This window comes from Siniperca chuatsi, linkage group LG16, assembly GCF_020085105.1.
Source record: "Siniperca chuatsi isolate FFG_IHB_CAS linkage group LG16, ASM2008510v1, whole genome shotgun sequence".
Taxonomy (NCBI): Eukaryota; Metazoa; Chordata; class Actinopteri; order Centrarchiformes; family Sinipercidae; genus Siniperca; species Siniperca chuatsi.
This window is the reverse complement of record NC_058057.1, coordinates 18,403,277-18,423,236: the sequence shown is the minus strand read 5'-3', so window position 1 is coordinate 18,423,236 and position 19,960 is coordinate 18,403,277. Positions and strand designations below refer to the sequence as shown.

Sequence of the window (19,960 nt, the reverse complement as noted above, 5' to 3'; positions counted from 1 at the left end):
TTGCTACCAGTCAAATCTGATCAAACCACACCTAAACAGTACAGGTGAAGCAGCTTAGCTCACTTTTTCAATGTTAAACTCTTAATAAATAATAACTAAGAAATTTTCCCCAAATGTTTACTTAGATTGTTGCTTATTTAGTCATGAATATTCGATGTTATAGAGAAATATTTATACATTTTATCCCTAAATGGCAAAATAAAGATAAACATAATACGTACCATTCACACTTTACAGAGTTACACTTCAAACATAGTGACAAATTAGTTTTTACTGCAAAATCTGTCAGTTATCTTTCATGCAGAACACAAAGGGTGTATTACAAAGGCAGCATGTCGAACTGTAAAGGGCTAGACAGGGGCCTTCCACAGGGTAGCTGTCTTGGACCATTCCTGTATTCCATCTTTAAAAATGACTTGCCATCTGTTTTGCGTTAAGGAAGTATACAATGCAATACTTGTATGAATGCCGACGATTCTACACTGTATTATGCAGCAAAAACTAGTGGAGAACTAGGAAGTTTTATCTTCCGACTTAAATTTGGTCTTGGATTGGATAAAACTAAATGAGTTGGTACTAATTATTTCAAAGACCAAATCCATTATTCTGTGATCTAGTCATAAACTGTCATCTATGCCTACGTTGAGTCTGTACTGAACCTATACAACAGGTGGATAAACTGCTAGACTAGTCTTACATGGCCCCATAAGAATGAACACAGCATGCATCGTAAACTCTTATGGTTAGAATCAGAACTACTTTATTGATCCCTGAGGGGAAACTCTTTTGTTACAGCTGCTCACTATCAAGTCAATGCACACAGGAATAGAAGTACTACGCAAATCAAAATATAATACACTATAATACAGGTAAGATAAATTAAGTACGAAGTGGATATAAGTATAAAGCTAAAATAAGTGTAAGTACCAAAGTGGATTTAGAGGTTGATAGTAGTTAGTTAGTTAGTAGTAGTTGATAAGTATGTACGGTATAATAATACAATGTAATAATATAAGTAAGAAGTAATAGTGCAATAATGAGTACTGTCAAGTTAAGTGTAGCTTATTAAGATGTTGATTATGAGACGGTGGATACTGCACAGCAAAGTTACCAGTAGAGAAGAGGCTTGCCTTACGTTCTTCAGCAATAGCAGTAGTAGTAGCAATAGAGTTTTTACACAGTCAAATGATCAAATGTAGTAACTTTCTCAGTTATTTCACTAGAACAGCACGTGATGGTCAAATCATGTCACCTTGCCCAGAATCTAATGCCTAAGACATTTATTGTGCCATCAGTCATTGGAATAGCTGCCCCCTTTACATACGTCAATCCTATAGCAAATCCTCATTGTCATGGAACAGGTGTACCATTCCTAGAGTCTGTCTGTTTGTCCCCCGTTTGTTCCCCTCCTGTGTTTGTGTGTGTGTGTGTGTGTGTGTGTGTGTGCTGCGGGGCACGGCCTCCGGTGAACTTCCAATCAGAGACTGACACACCTGCTACTCATCTGCTGCTGCTCACCTGCTCTCCATCCACCATTCAACACCTGGCAGTATATCTCCCCGGCTCTTCTCACCAGTCTTTGCCAGATCGTCCGTTTACCCAAGTGGTATTACTCCTCGGCCTCTGACTTGCTTTCATGTTATCTGTAACCCTGACTAACTTTCTGACTCCCTGTATTCAGCTTTGTTCCTCTCACCTGCCTCCAAGTTACTCACCGACTTTCCAGGAAGACCTCAGCTCGGATCTTCCGCTGCTCCACTTCAGCCTGCTGTCCTCACTCCGCCTGCCTGCCCTCACCAGTCTCTTGCCAGCCTGCTGTCTTCACCCAGTCCACCGGCTCACAGCGATTACCTCCATACTCCTGGTTACTCATTGTGTTTTTACAATAAACGGAAACTAACAACTTCAACTCCGTCTGTGCTAGTCGTGCTTTTGGGTGCAGCCCCTGTGTACCATAACACTCATTCAAATACAATTTAAGAATGGATTACATAAGCAGCTGATCAACAGTGTTGGTCATGTTTAATGTCTTGTTCTTGTTCCCTGGTGATGGCCCCTGAGGCTAATTCTGAGACTAATTCATTGAAGACGATGTAATTGAATGTACATTGGAATGAATGTTTGAGAAAATTTGAACTTAATGTAACACCATTAGAGGTGCACTTGTGATGAACGTAGCGTAATACAAATGTGATGTTGCATATGTATGAACATGATGTACTGGATTTCGAACTCCAATTAGACTAGCTGGTGCCATTGGCGTCAGCTAATGAGGATCCTTTTAAATAAATACAGTCTACAAGAATTTTGATTTCAAGTAGCATCACTAATATCTAGTTACTTGACTGATCTGATTGAATCAGCAAATTAGTCAATTTCATAGATCAGTTATTTTAAAAGTACCAATCAATTCTTGAATCATGACCAAATAAATGCAAACTATGATGCAACACTAAGCAATACCCTTTATTGTGTAGTTTAATTTTGATGAATTGCTCTCAGGTTTACTTAAGTTTGAATGTGAATTCCAAAAAAACATCATGAAGCAGGAAATCAGACATTTACAGATTACATTAATGTATTTTATTGATGCCTTTCACTCTTTGCAGGAAGGTGAGTTTCAGTAAAACTTTACATGTTCAATGTTTGTACACAATAAACCATCTAAATTAAAATGATACAACAGTTGTTTTTGTTAAACTCATTATTATAAATATGGTTAAAGAGCTAATTGTCCATACTCCTTCCAAACATGTGTTTTGAACAGATGGTAGTGTTTCATATGGACTTAGGCCTCAGTTTTTGAGGTTCCTCACTGTTGGAAGGGAAATGGAAGGTCAATCTCAAGCCTTCCTTCACTAACTTTTATGTAGGCTTGAGCCTCCTCTGACGTTTGCTGCAGGAAATCATAAACACTGATATTGAACAGATCCATTACATAAATGAACACGTCCATAATGTACTCAAATGCATTGCTGAGATGCTCCATATTGAGAGCAGATATCTGGTCAACAACATTCTTTATGACTGTGATAAAGTTACGATAGAAGACATTGATGTTGATGAACACTGCATCTAAATAGTCAGACTCGACAGAGTCAACAAACTCCTGAGATTTCTCAACAACAGCCTTAAGGGTCTCACCCATCTTCTCTAGCATTGTGTCAAGACTCTCCATATTTTTCACAAAGTCCACCAATTCATCAAAGATTTTCTTGAAAGCTGCTTTGACCTGATCCAAGATCTGACCTCCAGTGATTGCATCACCAACTGGCATGCGTAATTTCACACTGCTGATCATCTCAACAAAGGAGTTATAGTAGACGTCCATGTTCTCGTAGATACTCTGGATGGTCATATCTAGTATAGCCGCAATGCTGCTGGTCAGCTTCTTTAGGACCTCAGGGAGAGTGGTCATCTCATCTGACCCAGGCAGTTTGAACCTGGTCTCCCTCAAGACCTTGATGACAGCATCCAGGAAGACCTGGACAGTTTTCTGGTACTGGACAATGATGTTCCTGAAGAAGATTGACAGCTGGCTAATTTGAACATCATAGTTGATTGCAGCATCATAGGCCTCATTAATGCAGTTAACAACAGTGTTCTTCAACTCCTCCATTTTCTTTGTCATCTGGTACTTGTCAGCAAACATTGTGACTGTAGAGATGATGGAAGGGAGTCTGGTCTTGAGTTCAGAGAGCATTACTTTTGGTGCCTCCATGTTGTAGGCAATCTGCAGGTTCATCTTATCAGCATCCTTAGAAGATGATCTGATGACCAAGATGTCAACATCAACCTCTGGGGCAGACTGTCGAATAGAAGAAAATATTATTTTAGTTATATTTTGATTTTAGTATTTTGTTTTCCATCGTATCAAAAAGGTAATGTTAATGATACTCACAGGATAACGACCATAGACTCTTGCACTCATCTGAGATGGGACTCTGCCATTGAACTGAAGGCCCAGGAAGCCAGTGGAGGGAGTAGACACTGAAGCACTGATACCATCTCTGCGAGCAGCATAACGAAGGTTCACATCAGAAAAAGTAGGACTGATGATGTCCACATTCAAGGTGTGGCGAGAGTCACTGGAAGAGAAAGAAAGCATTTCAAATAAGAAGTCACGAGTAATTCTTGACCTGATATTTAATAGGAAGGAATCTGATTTATACACATTAAAATAACGGAGGTCACGAAGAAATTGAGAAGAAACAGTAAATTGAAAATGTACCTGTCATCAGCTTGGCGCTTTCTCCTTAAATGTAAAGAAAAGGAGTTAATTACTTTAAACCTTGAACATCAGGTTATTATTAACATATATTGTAAAACAACCACAGAATGTTACCTCAGTGCTTGAGTAGTGACATGGTTGACATCCATGGTCAGGTCAGCATGTGTCAGGACAACCTTGCTAATCAAGTTCAGAGCTTCATTCTCAAAGTTTGCAGTAGTAGAAGCTATTGAAAGAAATTAGTTTTGTAAGATTTAGTGCTCAACAATGCTTGCAACATGAAGCCGATAAATATGTTTAGTTAATTTCATCAACTCACCATCCACGTCATATTCCAAGAGCACAATGACAGAGGTGGCAGAGGACTTTAGGGTGACTGTGAAGAAAGGAGCATTGCCCTCTGCTTCAGCTACCAGGATTGCGGTGTACAGTGGGCTGACAAACTTGGCATTGGTAGTGATCTTCTGCTTGGAGGCTGTCACTTCAGCAACAGTTTTGTCAAAGATGGTGAAGTCACCCAGGCTGCTTGGCTGAGACATATCTATCTCCATATCAGCAGTCAAGGAAGAGGTTGGTGCAAGATCAATAGTAGCCTGGGCAACATGCTTCCCATTGGTGTTGAAATTAAAGACATTTGCCTCATTGTTGCTAGTATACTTCAGCACTGCATACACACGGCTCAGGGAGGCTTCAACAGCAAGATTCTCATTTACATCCATGCCAATGACTTTGGTGGTGCCATGGTTAAGCTTGGCATCAGCAATAATCTTAGAGGTGGAGCGTAGGCCATCATTATTCAGATACAGATTCACTTCATTATCCAGGACTCCCAAAACTAGATAGCCCTCAAGCACTGTGCCATCCATGTTTGCCCTTGTGGATGACTCCATAGAAACATACTCAAAGGTTCCCTCCAGTTTCAGACTGTGGTCTGCCTCAGCCTTTCCAACAGCCTTGATCACAGGGATGTTGAAATCACCCTTCATCCTCAAAGTGGAATCAGCATTTGGCTTGGTTTTGGTGTCTGCAACCAGATTTTGGTTTGCTTCCAGGTTGAGTATAGGCAGGGCAATCTTTGCAACAGTAGCCACAGAGACAGCAGTTTCAAAAGTCTCAGTACTCATACTGATGGTGCTGTCATGAGTGCCTTCAATGTGACGATTTTCAAGGGAGAGGGAATTGGCCAACTTGATTCCTGTCTTGGTGGTCAGACTGGTGGTGCCATCAAGTTTGGCTTTTAGACCCTCAAACACAGAGGCTGTGGTAGCTCCCAGACGGAACACAAGATTATCCTCAGCATACAGTCCAGCATTGACATTCAGATTAATGATGGTAGACTTGAAAGACAGCTCTGTGATCAGGTTACCCACAGAGGGAATCTGGATCAGACCCATCATATCAACAAGGGGGGCAGCTTGGCTTTTCTTGTAAACAACCTTGGCATCCACATCCACAGTCTGCTCAGTGGTGGTCAAAATGTTATTCAATCCAGTCTGCTCATACAAGTTCAAATCACTGATAGCTGGAGTATGGAAGTCAACAAAAGGCAGGTCAATCTCAGGAATGCTGATGGGGGATGTCAGGAAGTCAAGATTGGCCTCACTTTCCATGGCAACAAAGATGCCAGCCTCATTTTCATTATTGTCAGCAGTAAAATTGTAAAACATTTTGTACTGATTAAGACGAGCCAGAGCTACGGTGTTCATCTGTTGGCTGTCAGGTTTGAAGATGGCTGAGTAATCATTCTGCAGATCTATCTTAGCAGTCAGAGCATCAAAGATGTTGACCTTGGCATTTCCTTTGTTTTGGAATTCAAAGACAAGCTCAACAGGATGGGCTACAATTTTGATTCCATTGGACAGGACTACACTGACTGCACCATACAGTTCTGTGTCATGGTTTGCTTGCAGCTCAACCTTCATATCATAAAGGTTGGCATGTCCAGATGCCACAAAAAGACTGTTCTTAATGACTGGTGCCTCTGCCTCATTGCGAACATTAAACTTGAAGTAGGTAAGGGTGCCAGATTCAGCAGTAATATGCTGTTTCATCTTTAAGATGGTAGAGTCTGTGTCACCAGAGAAAGTTAGAGTGAAAATGCTGGGAGTGAGGGACAAATGCAAGTTGCTCTTGTGGTTGACATCATAAGCATTAAACTTACCATTGCCTGAATTATCAGCTTTTAGAGCGAAGGTGTAGCCATCTTGGCGAGCAATTGCTTTCTGGTTTACAGTGGCCTCACTTCTGACGTTGACAATTGGGATTTCCACTACATGAGTGTAAGTTGTATCGAGAGAGGCAGACATTCCTTCTTCCATACCAATAAAGGCTGTGTTCATAAAGTCAGCCATGTAAGGCGCAGTGGTAACCTTAATTGTAGTTTTGGCTTGGGCCTGGGCTGATGGGCCATAGATAGTTACAGATGCCTGATGTTCAACTCCAAGAGCAAGATGGTTGAATTTGAGAGTCTCTGCAAATACAACACGACTCATTTTTGGGATTGCAATACGAGCAGTGGAGTCAAGTTTGTAATTAAGAATTTCAAAACTTGAAGATGTGGCCTGGGATGTAAGGAATCCAGTGAATGTCGGGTTCATTTCACTCTCAGTAGAGTTCTGCAACTCAACAGATGTCTTGACGGTGTAGATGGGAGTGTGGAATCTGATCTCACCATAGAGTTTACCAAAGCATGGGACCATCATCTCACTTGGAATGGTTGGCAGCCTGAGCTCAGGAACCTGAAGAGACTTAACAAGCTTTTCTACAGGAACTTGTGGGATAGTAGGGAATGAGACCTCAGGAAGAGTAATTTCTGGGAAGGTTATCTCAGGCATAGAAGGAAGATAGTTCATAGTCAGGTCTCCAAAGAAAGCATCCACATCAAGCATTTTGATCTCAAAGTTTACAAAGAAATCAATAAGTTCAATGATTCTCTGCTGGATGTCATCAAAGGAAATTGTGGTGGCTTTCACAGTGTGGAAGCCCAAGATGGTGAACTCAGGGATATTCAGCTGTGTTGGGATTTCAAACTGTTCAAGCTGATCCATACTGAACTTCAATGAAGGCACAACAAGATCAGTGAAAGGAATGATGAAGGATGGCATGTTCAACTCAGCTTTCTTAAGTTCAGCAATAAGCCCATCAATGATTTGCTGAATCTCACTGATGATTTTTTGCTCAGGTGCTACCTTCTTTATCATCTCAACCATATTGGTGAATGTATCAGTGATGATGGTCATGACTCTCGTGTAGTATTTGCTTACGAAGTCCACATAAGAGGTAATCTCAGCTTTGATATCAAAATTTCTAATTTTCTGTTTCATAAATTCAGCAAATGCGTTAAGGTTATCAAACACAACCTGGTCAATGATATCCTTTACAGATTTAATCATTTCTGCAACTTTGATTTCCCTCAGGCGTTCCATAAAGCCTCTAATAGAGGATAAGACAAGATTGACAAAGTCTCTTGTTGCCTCAAGCTTCTGGGGGATTTCAAGAGTCCTGATCAGCTCATTCACATAAACTGTGTACTCAGCAATAATGTGATTGGCATAATCCACAAAGTCATTGTAGTCCAATGACTTCAGTTTATGCACAATGGTTTCAATATACATATTCAGATCTTGAATTATATCCTTAACCTCAGTTGTTTTCAAGTAGTTGATAGCACCCTGGAAGACTTGCATGAATTTGGTAGGGATGTCTGCGTCCTCCACAATCTTGGCTACAGTGCTGATGGTTTCCTCAATTCTTAACTGCTTGATAAGCTCCACAGCATTTTCCAAGATAACTTGAACATTTTTGTCAGCCTCAAACTTTACAATCAACTCTCTCATCTTGGCATAGAATGTGTTGATCTTAGCTAGGATGTCAAGGTCCTGAATCATTTCCCTAATATAATCTGTTATATCGCTGAAAATGTCTGTGGGAATCTGACTCACTAGTTCCTCAATGTGAGCTTTAATGTTAATGGATGAAATGTACCTCTTCAGCTCAGCAGCAAATGTCTGCATGTCAAAGTTCTCAATTATTTGTTTCATATCACTCATGATTGTCTGTAGTTTAGCCATGATTTCATACTTGGCATCGATATCACGCAGGAAAGCGATGCTACTACCCTTCAGCTTTTCCAGGTCAATCTGCTGGATCACCTCCTCATGGTATCAATTACATAGACAACCATAGCCTTGATGTCATACTCCTCATTAATGGCATTCAGCTGTTGCTGGATCTTCTGGATGAGGGTTTCAGGCAGGGTGCAACTAACAATAATCTCCTTCATCATACCAGCAAAGTGTTGGATGTAGACAGTGAGATCAGCCAGAAGTTTCTCAACAGTAACCTTCAGGTTTCGCAAAAAGGCTTCCACATCGTCCATGGAGATGACATATTCTTGAGTAAAATCATTGAAATACTGCTTCAGCTGAATTAAGCTGCCTTCTAAATTCAGTTGAGAAACAAAGTCACTTACTTGCTGGGGAAGTGCCTCAAGTTTAGCCCTTATCTCCTCATTGTTGATGTAGTTTTGCAGTGCCTCTGCTATATGCACAATACAGCCCTTGATGCTTTTCAAGAAGGCAGGAGATTTTCAATCAGAGGAACTGAATAATGTGACTATCTGTGTTCTTGTCATACTTGAGGAAGCCAGAGATGGTGAATTCCTGGTTCCCTGTGGAGTCTGTGTTGAAGATGTTTGTGAGGACGGTGCCAGAAACCTCAATTCCAGTTCTCTCAGCAGTGTTGTAAACACTCATGTCCTGATTAAAGGCATGCTCATTTACTTTAGACTTCATTCTAAAACTGGTCTTCTGCTCTTGGAGTGACAGAACATTATCCATCTTGTTGTCAAATGTGGTCTCAAGGGAAAAACCGTTATCTAGCTGCTGGGTTACTGATGCTCTGCATTCATGTGAGCTAGCAAAAGCCAGGGGTTGTGCTTTAAGGAGGAACTTGCCATAGAGCTGGGCACTGTGTTTTCCATACATGGTCATGTCTCCATCAGCACTGAAAATGGCATCAAGGTTGAAATCAAAAGGTACAATACTGCAACGGATGGTGTGGTCAAAGCGCATTGGCTGTGAGTTGAAGCGGGCATCGTTGGTGATCCTGGCAGCAAGACCAACAACTTCAAGCTCAGTGTTGTGGCTCATGTGAGTTCCAAAGAGTTTTCCAGTGGTGCTGCACTTTGCATTAGCTGTCATATCAGCATAATTTACCTGATAGGTATGCTTGATCTCTTCCTCACCATAGATGGCTTTCAGGCTTCCAGTCAGGCCCATCTTATACAGCTCTGCCTGCAGCTGAGCCTCATTAATGAAGTTGGCAGCCAGAAGTTTCAGGTTGTTGTTAACATTTGCAGAAGCAGTGTAGGGTTTCAGGTCGATGGTGATATCATGAGTGTAAGAGGCATACTCACTTGCTGTGGCTTCAGCCTTTGAGTTGAAGTCAAGGCTAGAGAGAGTAATGACAAGAGTGTTGGCATTATCAACCTTGATGTCTTGCATTGCAGCCTTGTTGGTAATGGATAGAGTAGCCCTTGAAGCATCGAGCCCAGCATTGAAGGTGTTTTCAAGGGACAGGGGGCTCTGGAGGGTGGTTGTTCCACTTGTGGTCAAACCATCCTTGTTCATTCTCAGAGTAGTCTTGTGAGTAGCCTCATTCTCAAGGAGCTTCACAGTGGCATCACTGTTTACAGCCAGACCATTGACATCAAGAGAGGCAGTCAGCAGAGAGTAAACACGGTTTTCAGAGTGGTCTGCATTTGTCTCCATTCTCATGGCCACTTCTCCAGCACCAGCAGAGGCTTCAGCCTGGTTACGGATCTTCATACCAAGAGCAAGGGCATTTGCATCACATTTCAGAGACAACTTGTGGTCTTTGAAGGAAAGTTCAACAACATGGGTCAAGATGTCTTCAAAGGCATTGGTGTTAGACACAACTGAGAATTCACCATTGACAAGGGTTGCTGCAATTGTGTTCTGGGCCTTAACAATGGTGGAGTCAAACTGAACGGTAGAATCGATCTTTGCTTCTGGCCTGAATGGGAAGATGATGAATGACTGGGTTGAAATGGTCTTGCCAAACATGGGTCCAGCCTTGAACATTGCCTCAAAGTTGCTATCAGCAGAGATTTCTTTACTGGTGATACCAGCCATACCAGTGTGCTCTAGTGCAATATTGAGACCGAATGGGCTTGTGGCTTCAATCTTGCTGCTTGATCTCAAATTGATTTTTTCTGTGATGGTTGCATCCTCAACAATACTAATACTGGCTTCAATGAATTTATGGGCCAAAGAGCTTTTCAAATGGGCCTTGATGGAATCAGTGGTGGCCAACATTCCAGAGCCTACATAAAACACAAAAGAAGAAAAGATTGATAACTGATAATTGCATAGTGTGATTACTTTTCATCAAAACAGTGAGTTTATTTGATGTATACAATATACCTAACAGAAATATACACAATCCATTACTTTAGTGTAGTTTTATACAGAGAACACTGTAAAACGTCCACTGAATTTAAGCTACATTGTTTTAGTAGAAGTTGAAAACTGTAACTGAAAACTGTTCTACCAAGAGTGAACAACACATCATTTTAACTGTGAGTTAAGGATAACAATGTAACAATTTCTAAATTCATGAATGATATTTACTATGAAGTACCTTCAATCTTTATTGAGAGGATGTCAAGTGGGGAGGTTCCTTTCACATCAAACTTAGCTGAGTAGCTTGGTGTCTCCACAACATCTTTGCCGGCAGCCATTGAGGCCTCCATGTCATATAGGTTGCTTGTCATTAGTGTTGAAACCTCAGCTTTGCCAAAAAGAGGAATAGACAGAGTAAGGCTCTCGGGGACAACAAGCTCTGGGATGGGGATCTCCATGGAGACGATCTCCAGTCCAAACTGGGGCACAGACATGTGAGGTGTGGTCAAAGCTGGTGGGAAGTTAAGCTCTTCTGTTGACTTTCCTCCAAGAGGGAGAGGGATGACAATGGTGAAACGCTCATTGTTGAAGTAGTAGACAGCCTTTGCCTCACTGTTGAAAAGACAAAAGAAAATTGCATAAATGTTTTGGAAAAATATTCAGATAATTTAAACATTTATCATGGCGTTGTTCACACTTACGTATTCAGGAACAATGTCTCTGGCAAGGAAATCTCAGGCATATCAGGTACTCTGAAGTTCTGAATGTAAGGGATATCAGCGCCATACTTTTCCATGTAGTTGTTTGCTGCCTAAGAAAAAAAAGATAATCAATGTTTTATGCATGCTTCTCATTCTTACCAAATAAAATTTGAATTGTTAAATCCAACATTCATACCTCCACAAACTTCTTGAAGATGTGACGGACTTTCATGTCGGTCTGCCCCATCTGCATGTCAAGAAGTTGGTTGCCATACTTCTCGAACATATCAGCATTTGGCAAGCTGGTGGTCTCAGTGTTCACATCAGACTTGAACTCAACCTGAACCTTGCTGGCATCTGCAACAATAGAAAACAATTAATTCAAAATCTCCGCCTTAAATGGTTAACAATGTCATGTTATTGGTTTTTGGCTCTATATTTTGGGTCCCAAATTTTAACCACAATTCTGATAATGGCAGATGTAGCTACCTTTAGGATGTGACCCAGGTTTGTATGCATCTGTATAAGAACTACGGAACTATTAAATGAATTGTAATGAAATATTTTGAAAAAAAAGGGTAACTGCAAAATTACATTACCATATTTCATTGCTATTTTCTGCTCAGAGGTGGCGTCCATGACCTTAATTTCACTCTTAAGCTCCAATTCCAATTCTTCATCGCGTTTCATGCTAGCTGTGACAGTGGCATCAGCTTTCATTGAGGGGACGAGAAGTTGGACTTGCAGCATACCTTCCTTCATGGCTTTCAGACTGAAAAATGTAACAGTGAGTTAGTGTACTCTCAATTATGAGGGGGCATTAATGCAATATCATGAGAATAACTGGTTGATTTCTCACTTGGCACGGCCAACCAGGGAGAGCTGAGGATGTTCTTGTTTATAAAGTCCAGAGTGATGGAGTGAGTTCCTTTGCCCTTGGTGTTTCCATCAACAACACCCAGCCTGAGTCCAGCCTCCACATCGTAGTCAGGGATCTGGATGTCAGCTGTGATGACATTCTTCCTTCTGTTATATTTCATGATTGCGCTGGCTTCAGTGGGATCTGCACCTGTTGTTGGCCAACCAATATAGTAATATTATATAACTCCATTGAACTTCAGTGCTTTTCCAAATTGAACTGGTGATAAATTAGAAATATTTTTTTCAATTCTGTACATTACCTTCAGCCCTCAGAAGAAACTTCACAGAGTCAACCTTCTGCCGGCCCTCCTCTCCCTCCCTGAGGAGCTCGTAGGCAACAGTGGCTGTGTACTCAGTGACTTCACCAGTGGGATGGAGCTCCACAGCAAATCTGTTTAGATAATTCAATTAATTAGCCAATATTCGTAGGTGATTTATTTTAAAAAGACAAATATTTGCTGATGGTTTAGAAAGTCTTGCTCACTTGCTGTCTCCGGTGAAGGGGAAGTAGGGGGCTGTCTCCTGAGAGAAAGCATCAATGTACTGCAGATCAGTGCAGTATTTCATTCCAGCGAAGAAGGGAGTGCACTTGTTAACATCAACCTTGTCCATCACCATAGGGGGGATGGTCTTCACCTCTGATCCAGTCACTGCCACCAGGGTGTTTCTAAATTTTCAATGTAGCAAAGTTAAAATGTAACTTTGGTTGTCTTAAATGTAGAAATATGAAAATATGTATTTTTTATGAGGCCATGATTACACAGAGAATTTTTTTTGCACTGAAACTACACAGGTATCTTTCCCTTGTTAAATAACATTGTCCCCTTTATACTTCAGGTTAGCTAGATTAACTGTTGCATTACAACGTGAAGTGCAAAGCAGCTTCTGGCTGTTTCTTTCTCATTTACTAGTGATGGTGTTACTGTGTCCTGCATTTAAGGTGGAGAAAATTGCATAATATCTGAAAGTTCTACTTAGACTTACGTAATTTTGATGAGCTTTGTAGGACTCATTGGAGCAGGGATGGTCAGCTTGACATTGTCGCGTCCCATGGAAATCTTGGCACTGAGCCCACTCTCGTGGAAAATGTTGGTGTGCATCTCTAATCCAGAGTTGACATATTCAGGGATGTGGGAGCCAACCTGAGTTACAAACTCAATGCCAGCAGAGGGCATGAAGGTAACTTCACTCTGTGGAAACACAGTAGACATAAGTGACTGGTTGTGTTGATTCTGTGTAATAGAAAACCAGACAGTTAGTTGGCTGTAAAACCCATTTTTGGAAAGAAGTTTAAAGATAATTACCATGTCAGGAGCAATCTTAAGTCCACCCTTGATGCCAGGGGTGAAAGTACCAGACAGTGCAATCCTCAGAGGCACTCCAGTGACAGTAGGCAGGAAGAATTCATTGTCCATGAAGATGTAGTGGGCAAAGATTGTGTTGTCAGCCTTGGTCATCAGTGCCTTCATTAGCTGTGGCAAATAAAAGTACACATGGGACATTTAAATCATAGACAAGGAATTTCTAAATTAATGCATTGTTTCATTGTCAGCTTTTCTTTAAAAAAATAACTAATAATTTCCTTACATCAGTTGGGAACATCTTGAACATGCTGTCAGTCATCATGGCAGCAGAGTAGGCAATCTCCTCCATTTCGTTGGTGTTCAGGTATCCCAGCTCATTTCCCAAAAGTCTCAGGTAAACCATTGCCTCGGGAGACTGTGCCATCTTCAGTTCCCTGACGAGTTTGTTGAGGTTGCGTCCGATGTCCCTCATCAGGTTCTGGGAGGCCTGAACATAGATGTGCACACTCTATTACAAGATGGTTCCTTTTGAAAAAATTCATCATCATAATTACGGTGATTTTTAGTCTGATTAATGGGTACAAAATAGATTGGTCTGAGTACCTGTCTTTTCATCCTGTCCTTCTTCATGGCAGGCAGCATGTTCTGCAGGATCTCATTGACTCTAAGTGGCATGTTGTCAGAGACAAAGTACATTGTCTTCAGGGCAGTGTCAGGAAAGAAGCCATTCTCTCCAAATAGGGCATCAACAGTTGGCTCAAATCCTTTGCCCTCCATACCAATCTGTAAAGGTGACAAAGTTTTAACAGTCACAACTTAGCTTGCAGAAAAATCATCTCAAGGTACAGTTTAGATTAAAACAGCTCAAAATGTTTACCTCCATCATGTCAATCTCATAGCCAAATGCCTTCAGAGTCATTTCAAGCATGACCTCCTTTGGCAGGTAGCTGGTACCCTCAAAGATCATGTTGCCCTCCACAGATCCGAACTTGTAGTTGCGAGAAAACTTGGTGGGGTCCATGGTGGGCCCGACCTCGTTACCCTGCAGGGCATCATGGATCTTCTGTCTCAGTCTGTACGAAAGAAAAAATAACATTACAGTTAAACAACTGATGGTGATCAAATCAGGACACCTACTCACCATCTAGTGAAACAACAAATTTAAATAATATAAATATAAAGCTGCAACTGCTTTTCACTTACTCTTGGGTCTCTGGCTCAGTTGAGGACAAAATGTTAGTAATGTGAGAGATCACAAAGCTCTTGACTTGTTTGTCCTGCTCGTTGGGCAAGGCATCAGCCAGCTGGGCCAGCTCAGTGGGCTGGGGTCCTTCATAAGTACCAGATATGCAGCAATACGCTTTTGCATGGGGCTAGCACTGTCCAAAAGCACCTGCATGAGAACCTCTCTGGCCTGTGACCAAACAATATCAATAAAATTAGCACGCAGTAGAAATAATTATTCAGATAATCTGTGAAACCCATTACACAATTTGACTTGCCTCCTCAGGGACGGAGTCAGCCTGTACACTTGAATGGCAGCCTGCTGCACAGACAGCGAAGCTGCAGGTTGGTTCACACAGTGGATCACAGCAGCTCTGAGTGCAGGACTAGCAGGTACCACAGCTGGAGCCATGTTTCCAGTAACCTAGAATCAAAGGACACATTACTGTTCTGCTCATTGGTGTTGGCAGTCATTTAAATTTTGATGTATAGGGAAGGTTACCCACTCTCAATGTCATGAAGGTGTTGTCCGTGTCACCAGAACAGTCACCCAACTGGGCAGCCATGAACTCAGCAACGGAGTGAATCTCAGGGATCAGTTTTCCTTCAGCTTTGTACAACCTGTTTAAGAGGATTGTTTAAATTCAAATTTAAACAATGTGTAGCGTATTTTACACAAAGGGGAAAACGTCTGTTAAAAAATATTATTCAGCTGATCTTTTAACTGGAATAAAGTGTGGTTAACTTCACTCACCTTTTGACAACATTGCTTAGGGCATACATGATGGGCTTGCTGGGCTTGTATTTGGCCATCTCGAGCATGTCATTGATCAGGAGGGCAGAAGGATTGGACATGAGTCCCATAGCAAAAACAGTGGCATCAACTTCAAGTGAGGAAGTGTCAAAAGTCCTGAGGATCTGCATGATGGCACTGCTGCACTCAGGGGTTCCACACTGGACCAGAACCTGATAGGTCAGGACACGGGACACTGCAAGAGCCTCAGGAATGGCGGGACTCAGGGTCTCAGTCTTCATTCCACGGACCATGGTGACAAGCTTGTGGAAGAGGTGGGCCCTCCTCTCACCCTCAGTCTCAGGCAGAGTGGCCAGTTCTCTCAGAAGGTTCAGACCTGCATCTTTATCCTGGACAACGCTCTTGTCCTCAACAGCCTCCATGTGAAGACCCTTGACAATGTCACCTATGAAACACAAGCAACATGGTTATAATGAGTTAATGTTACCTTTAGTGACAATTTAAAAAATAATTAAATATAAATGAAAACAATACAAATTAAACAAAGGGCTTACTGTGCTCAAAAACTCTTTCATTGTGAGGAGAAACCTGAACCAGAGTCAGTTCTTGCTTTCCAACATTGGTAACACCATATTCTCCCCTGTAGGAGGAAAACACATGGTTAAAAATACTGTAGAGCTCTTGCACATGAGTATACACACTTACATAACAGAGCATTTTATGGAGTCTTGTACAAGGTTTGACTTACTTGTGTGAGAAGGGAATGAGGATGTGGTTCTCAGTGCAGGACCCAGAGGTCATGTGTTTCTTCTCATTGTCAAACTTGTAGTTGCAGGTCTGTGAACTTCTGACCAGCTGGGCAAGAGGGTAGTGCTGAAGATAGACAAATAATCATATTAATCTAGTGGAGTAACTGAAATGAAGGAGTTAAAAAGTTTACTCTGCATTTCCCAGATACCACTTGTCAATCAAATATAGTTTGTGGTGCAGTTTCAGTCTTTTTATTTGGATTCTCATTCCATAAAGTTTGAGTTTCTTTAGGTGGTAATTATTAGTAATTATTTTCCTAATTTACAAAAATTACTCTTGCTAGTTTCACAAACATAAATGTACTTCCTGTGCAACAGGAATATTTTGATTTGATAACTATCCAAGACTGGATGTATAGGGTGCAAATGTGGCTAGTGTAAAAGCTTTTTTAATCAACTCTCAAAGTTTATGTTGCTACCATGGATAATGAGGTTTGGATATCTTACCATGCCAGAAATAAGTGCCAGGGGGCTGGTGTGATCTCTCATTGGGACAAATTTGTCACATCTGGACAGATCCCTGTTGAGGCTGATGTCAGTTGCAATGTCCTCTCTAGCATTGACAGTGTAATAGGTCTTGCACTTGCCGTGGATGGTGGGCTGAAATGGATGATCAGAGACAAAAAAATATATATTTAGAATGTAGCCTACTACAGGCAGTTTTTTTCAAACTGTAAATATCACCATGGTTTACTTTGTAGGTGGTACTAAAATATGAGAAATATCAGATTTTTCACTTTCTTGGTTAATCAGTGTACCATGTTCTTGTTCTTGTCTTCTTCCAGAAGAGGCACAGCCAGGGCAGAGATGATACCCCTCTTGATGTTCAGGATTGTTGTTGTCTCACCGTCCTCAGGGTACAGTTTCACATCGTACACACCCTCAACCACAACTTTCAGAGGATATCTAAAAGAAAATGTATGATATTTGATTTTAATTATCAGTGTAAAATCTCCAAAGATATCCGATTAGTGATAAAAGTTTCAATGAAAATAATCTTTGACATCAGGGATTTTCATGAAGTAACATACTTCTCCATTTCAGCAGCAAATGCATCAGAGCTGGGTGCAGGACCGAACACAGGGTTGCCTTCTGCGTCCATGTCGGCCACCTCACTCAGTCTACAGCCAGTGGTGCGGACGATGAAACTACAAGTCTGAGGTACTTCAATTTCAACCTGTGAGAGAAGGTTAAATTTTTTTTTTACTCTGTGTAAAAGATAGAAAGCGAAAAATCAGATGACGAAAGATGATTGTGAAAGATCTTTCTCGTACCGTACAAGAGGCCTTGGGTCCGTTCTTGAGCTGTGACGCTCCGTTGATGGCATTCAAAGATTCAGCTTCGTATTGGTATTCATACTTGTGTAGAGTCTTGTACCTTTTGGCCACTAAAAAATAAAATCAGTGTTAAGAAGAGATTTTGTATGTAAAAGCAATCTATTTACTCCCATAAAAGTATTATAAATGTGTAGACTTGATGTCAACACAGTAGTCTGGTGTTACTTACGCAGGCAGGTGGGTTGATCTCTATCTTGGGCAACTGTTTAGAGGAAAAAAAAGTCAGATAATTTTATTTTTAGTATTTCTAATGCAAGTGAAAACAATCAGATTGACTGTGAAATAAAATAAAGTAAAATATAGTATAAATGCACTAATCCATAGGTCCTAGGTCATAGTTATTATTGTGGCACAGGTGGGTAACATTTTACTTTTATGACAAATTCTTATGTGATAGTTTTAAAGTTTATTATAACATAAGTTTAATGCTTTGTAAAAAGAATAGAATACAATTTAGGAAATATTTGATTTAATAATTTGCAGCAAAACAGTGGGCGATCATATGCCAAACTGAAAAAAATAATTCCAAAAAACTAAAAAAAAACTATTACACAGTTGAAAACTATGTCCAATGTTCAAAAAAAAACTTCTAAGAGCTACTCACAAGCCAAGGCAGATGTGCTGAGGAGCAGCAAAAGACAGAGCTTTGAGTCCCCCATAATGGGTTCGTTGAAGCTCTTTTCCTTGGAGTTGGCGAGTACTCAGGCGAGACTGATTTCTCAACTTCAGCTCGGGACTTTTATACCCTCAGCTGGGCTCTGTCAGAGGACTGGGAGGCGCAGACAGTGCTTTGAATGCTCAAAGTCCACCTCATGCTCCTGTGTGGAGGGACAAAGGCAAAAGGTTTAAAATGATACTTATGGCTCAGGCTTGCAAAACTGATCAGATCTGTTAAATCTTCAAAATGTCTTCATTTCACTGCATTAAAAATAACCTTATCAGATACTGGTGGTTTTAAAATACTTCACCACTAATGTAATTGAAATATCCATGAAATGCAGTTGTGTGATCACAGTGATTTTACTGTTTTCGGTGATATCTATTTATATAAGAATTATTATGTTTCCTGTGATTTACTGTTATTCATTGTGAAGATTCATATCACAAGGGTTAGACTAAAATCTGGGTAAAATATTTCACATTTTGCTGGATGCATAGTTAGAACTAATGGGATGTTATAAGGACTAAATTTAGGTCCCAAGGTTTTAAAGGTCCATTATCAGGCAGAAGTTGATATTCTTGAACTTCTGCTGTAAAAATGCAAAGTCAATCAATGAAGTTAACTAGCCAACAGCTCCAGTGTGAATCAGGTCAGTGATAGACACTCATTAGTGAGCACAGAGTGATCAAGGCGTGCTCCAAAGTCTCTCTAGATGAAAACATGATAAACTTATCAGCTGCTTTATCCATTGATGATATTGACCAAAAAGAAACCAACAACCTAAAGCAGCATTTCCTCGGTTATGTAAATGTTGGATTAGTCTTTTAGAGTTGGTTTGGTCAATTTATTTATTGGTTTATTTAACAGGGACAGTGCACATTAATTAACATTTCTGTAAATGCACCAGAGTTAGGCAAAAGGCTTTTTTTCATCGGCAGTTACAGTTGTGGTCAGTTTTACATTAATGTAATTATCTCTAAGTACATTTATTAAACACAATACTACACACATTAGGACTATACTCATTGTTTTAGATGGGAATGTGGCTAATCTTTACAGTTAAAATAATTTTATAGTACTTACAGTATATTATCTTGTAAAAGAGTTAGATGCTTGATGGTCTGCTTCCACTGCCACAAGCCAAAATGAAAACAGTAAAAACATTTGCCAAACTTCGAAATGGGTTAGATAATGAACTTTGATTTACAAAGATTCAAAGGTTCATGCTGAGTTTGATTTGCTGTTTAAATTTGGACTGCAGTCAAGTTTGCAGCAGGTACAGCACATGCAATGAATAAATAAACAGCAATAACCTTGGCACTATTTTATTTTATTAGGTTTTATGTATTTTTCATTACTATTCCAAGTTTTAGAAAACATGCAGTTAAAAAAATATTTTTTTCTTTTGTTCTTTTGTATATCGATCACATAACTACACCTGAACGTTGTGTAATGGCCTGTTGCAATATATCCCCATCAGCACCTCTTAAAAGTTTGTCTGATAGTGTTTGCACTGACAGACATGTACACAGATAGAGTCCAAAGGGTTCTTGAGCCTCTGAACACTTTGTGTTTTATTCGCATTTTAGACAT

General features: G+C 40.5%; 1 protein-coding gene and 1 long non-coding RNA gene across 2 annotated transcripts; one reads left to right on the top strand and one right to left on the bottom strand.

Moving 5' to 3' along the window:
* Positions 1-1,016: 1,016 nt before the first annotated feature.
* LOC122863448 lies at positions 1,017-2,710 on the top strand. The gene is made up of 2 exons (XR_006375011.1): positions 1,017-1,606; positions 1,682-2,710. It is a non-coding gene; the product is annotated as an uncharacterized LOC122863448 (long non-coding RNA).
* apobb.1 (apolipoprotein Bb, tandem duplicate 1) lies at positions 2,569-18,455 on the bottom strand. Its single transcript, XM_044169965.1, is given in 34 exon segments — positions 2,569-3,808; positions 3,902-4,088; positions 4,232-4,255; positions 4,346-4,457; positions 4,551-8,390; positions 8,393-8,812; positions 8,815-8,832; positions 8,835-10,577; positions 10,895-11,268; positions 11,358-11,467; positions 11,554-11,714; positions 11,957-12,129; positions 12,217-12,247; positions 12,250-12,426; positions 12,539-12,669; positions 12,763-12,945; positions 13,263-13,468; positions 13,583-13,750; positions 13,866-14,069; positions 14,186-14,365; positions 14,460-14,655; positions 14,786-14,906; positions 14,909-14,996; positions 15,081-15,230; positions 15,313-15,427; positions 15,561-16,005; positions 16,115-16,200; positions 16,309-16,433; positions 16,817-16,969; positions 17,128-17,275; positions 17,401-17,546; positions 17,644-17,756; positions 17,876-17,908; positions 18,311-18,455. Coding segments are annotated over 34 exon segments (11,412 nt in total). The 5' UTR covers positions 18,366-18,455; the 3' UTR covers positions 2,569-2,812.
* Between the last annotated feature and the right edge of the window lie 1,505 nt (positions 18,456-19,960).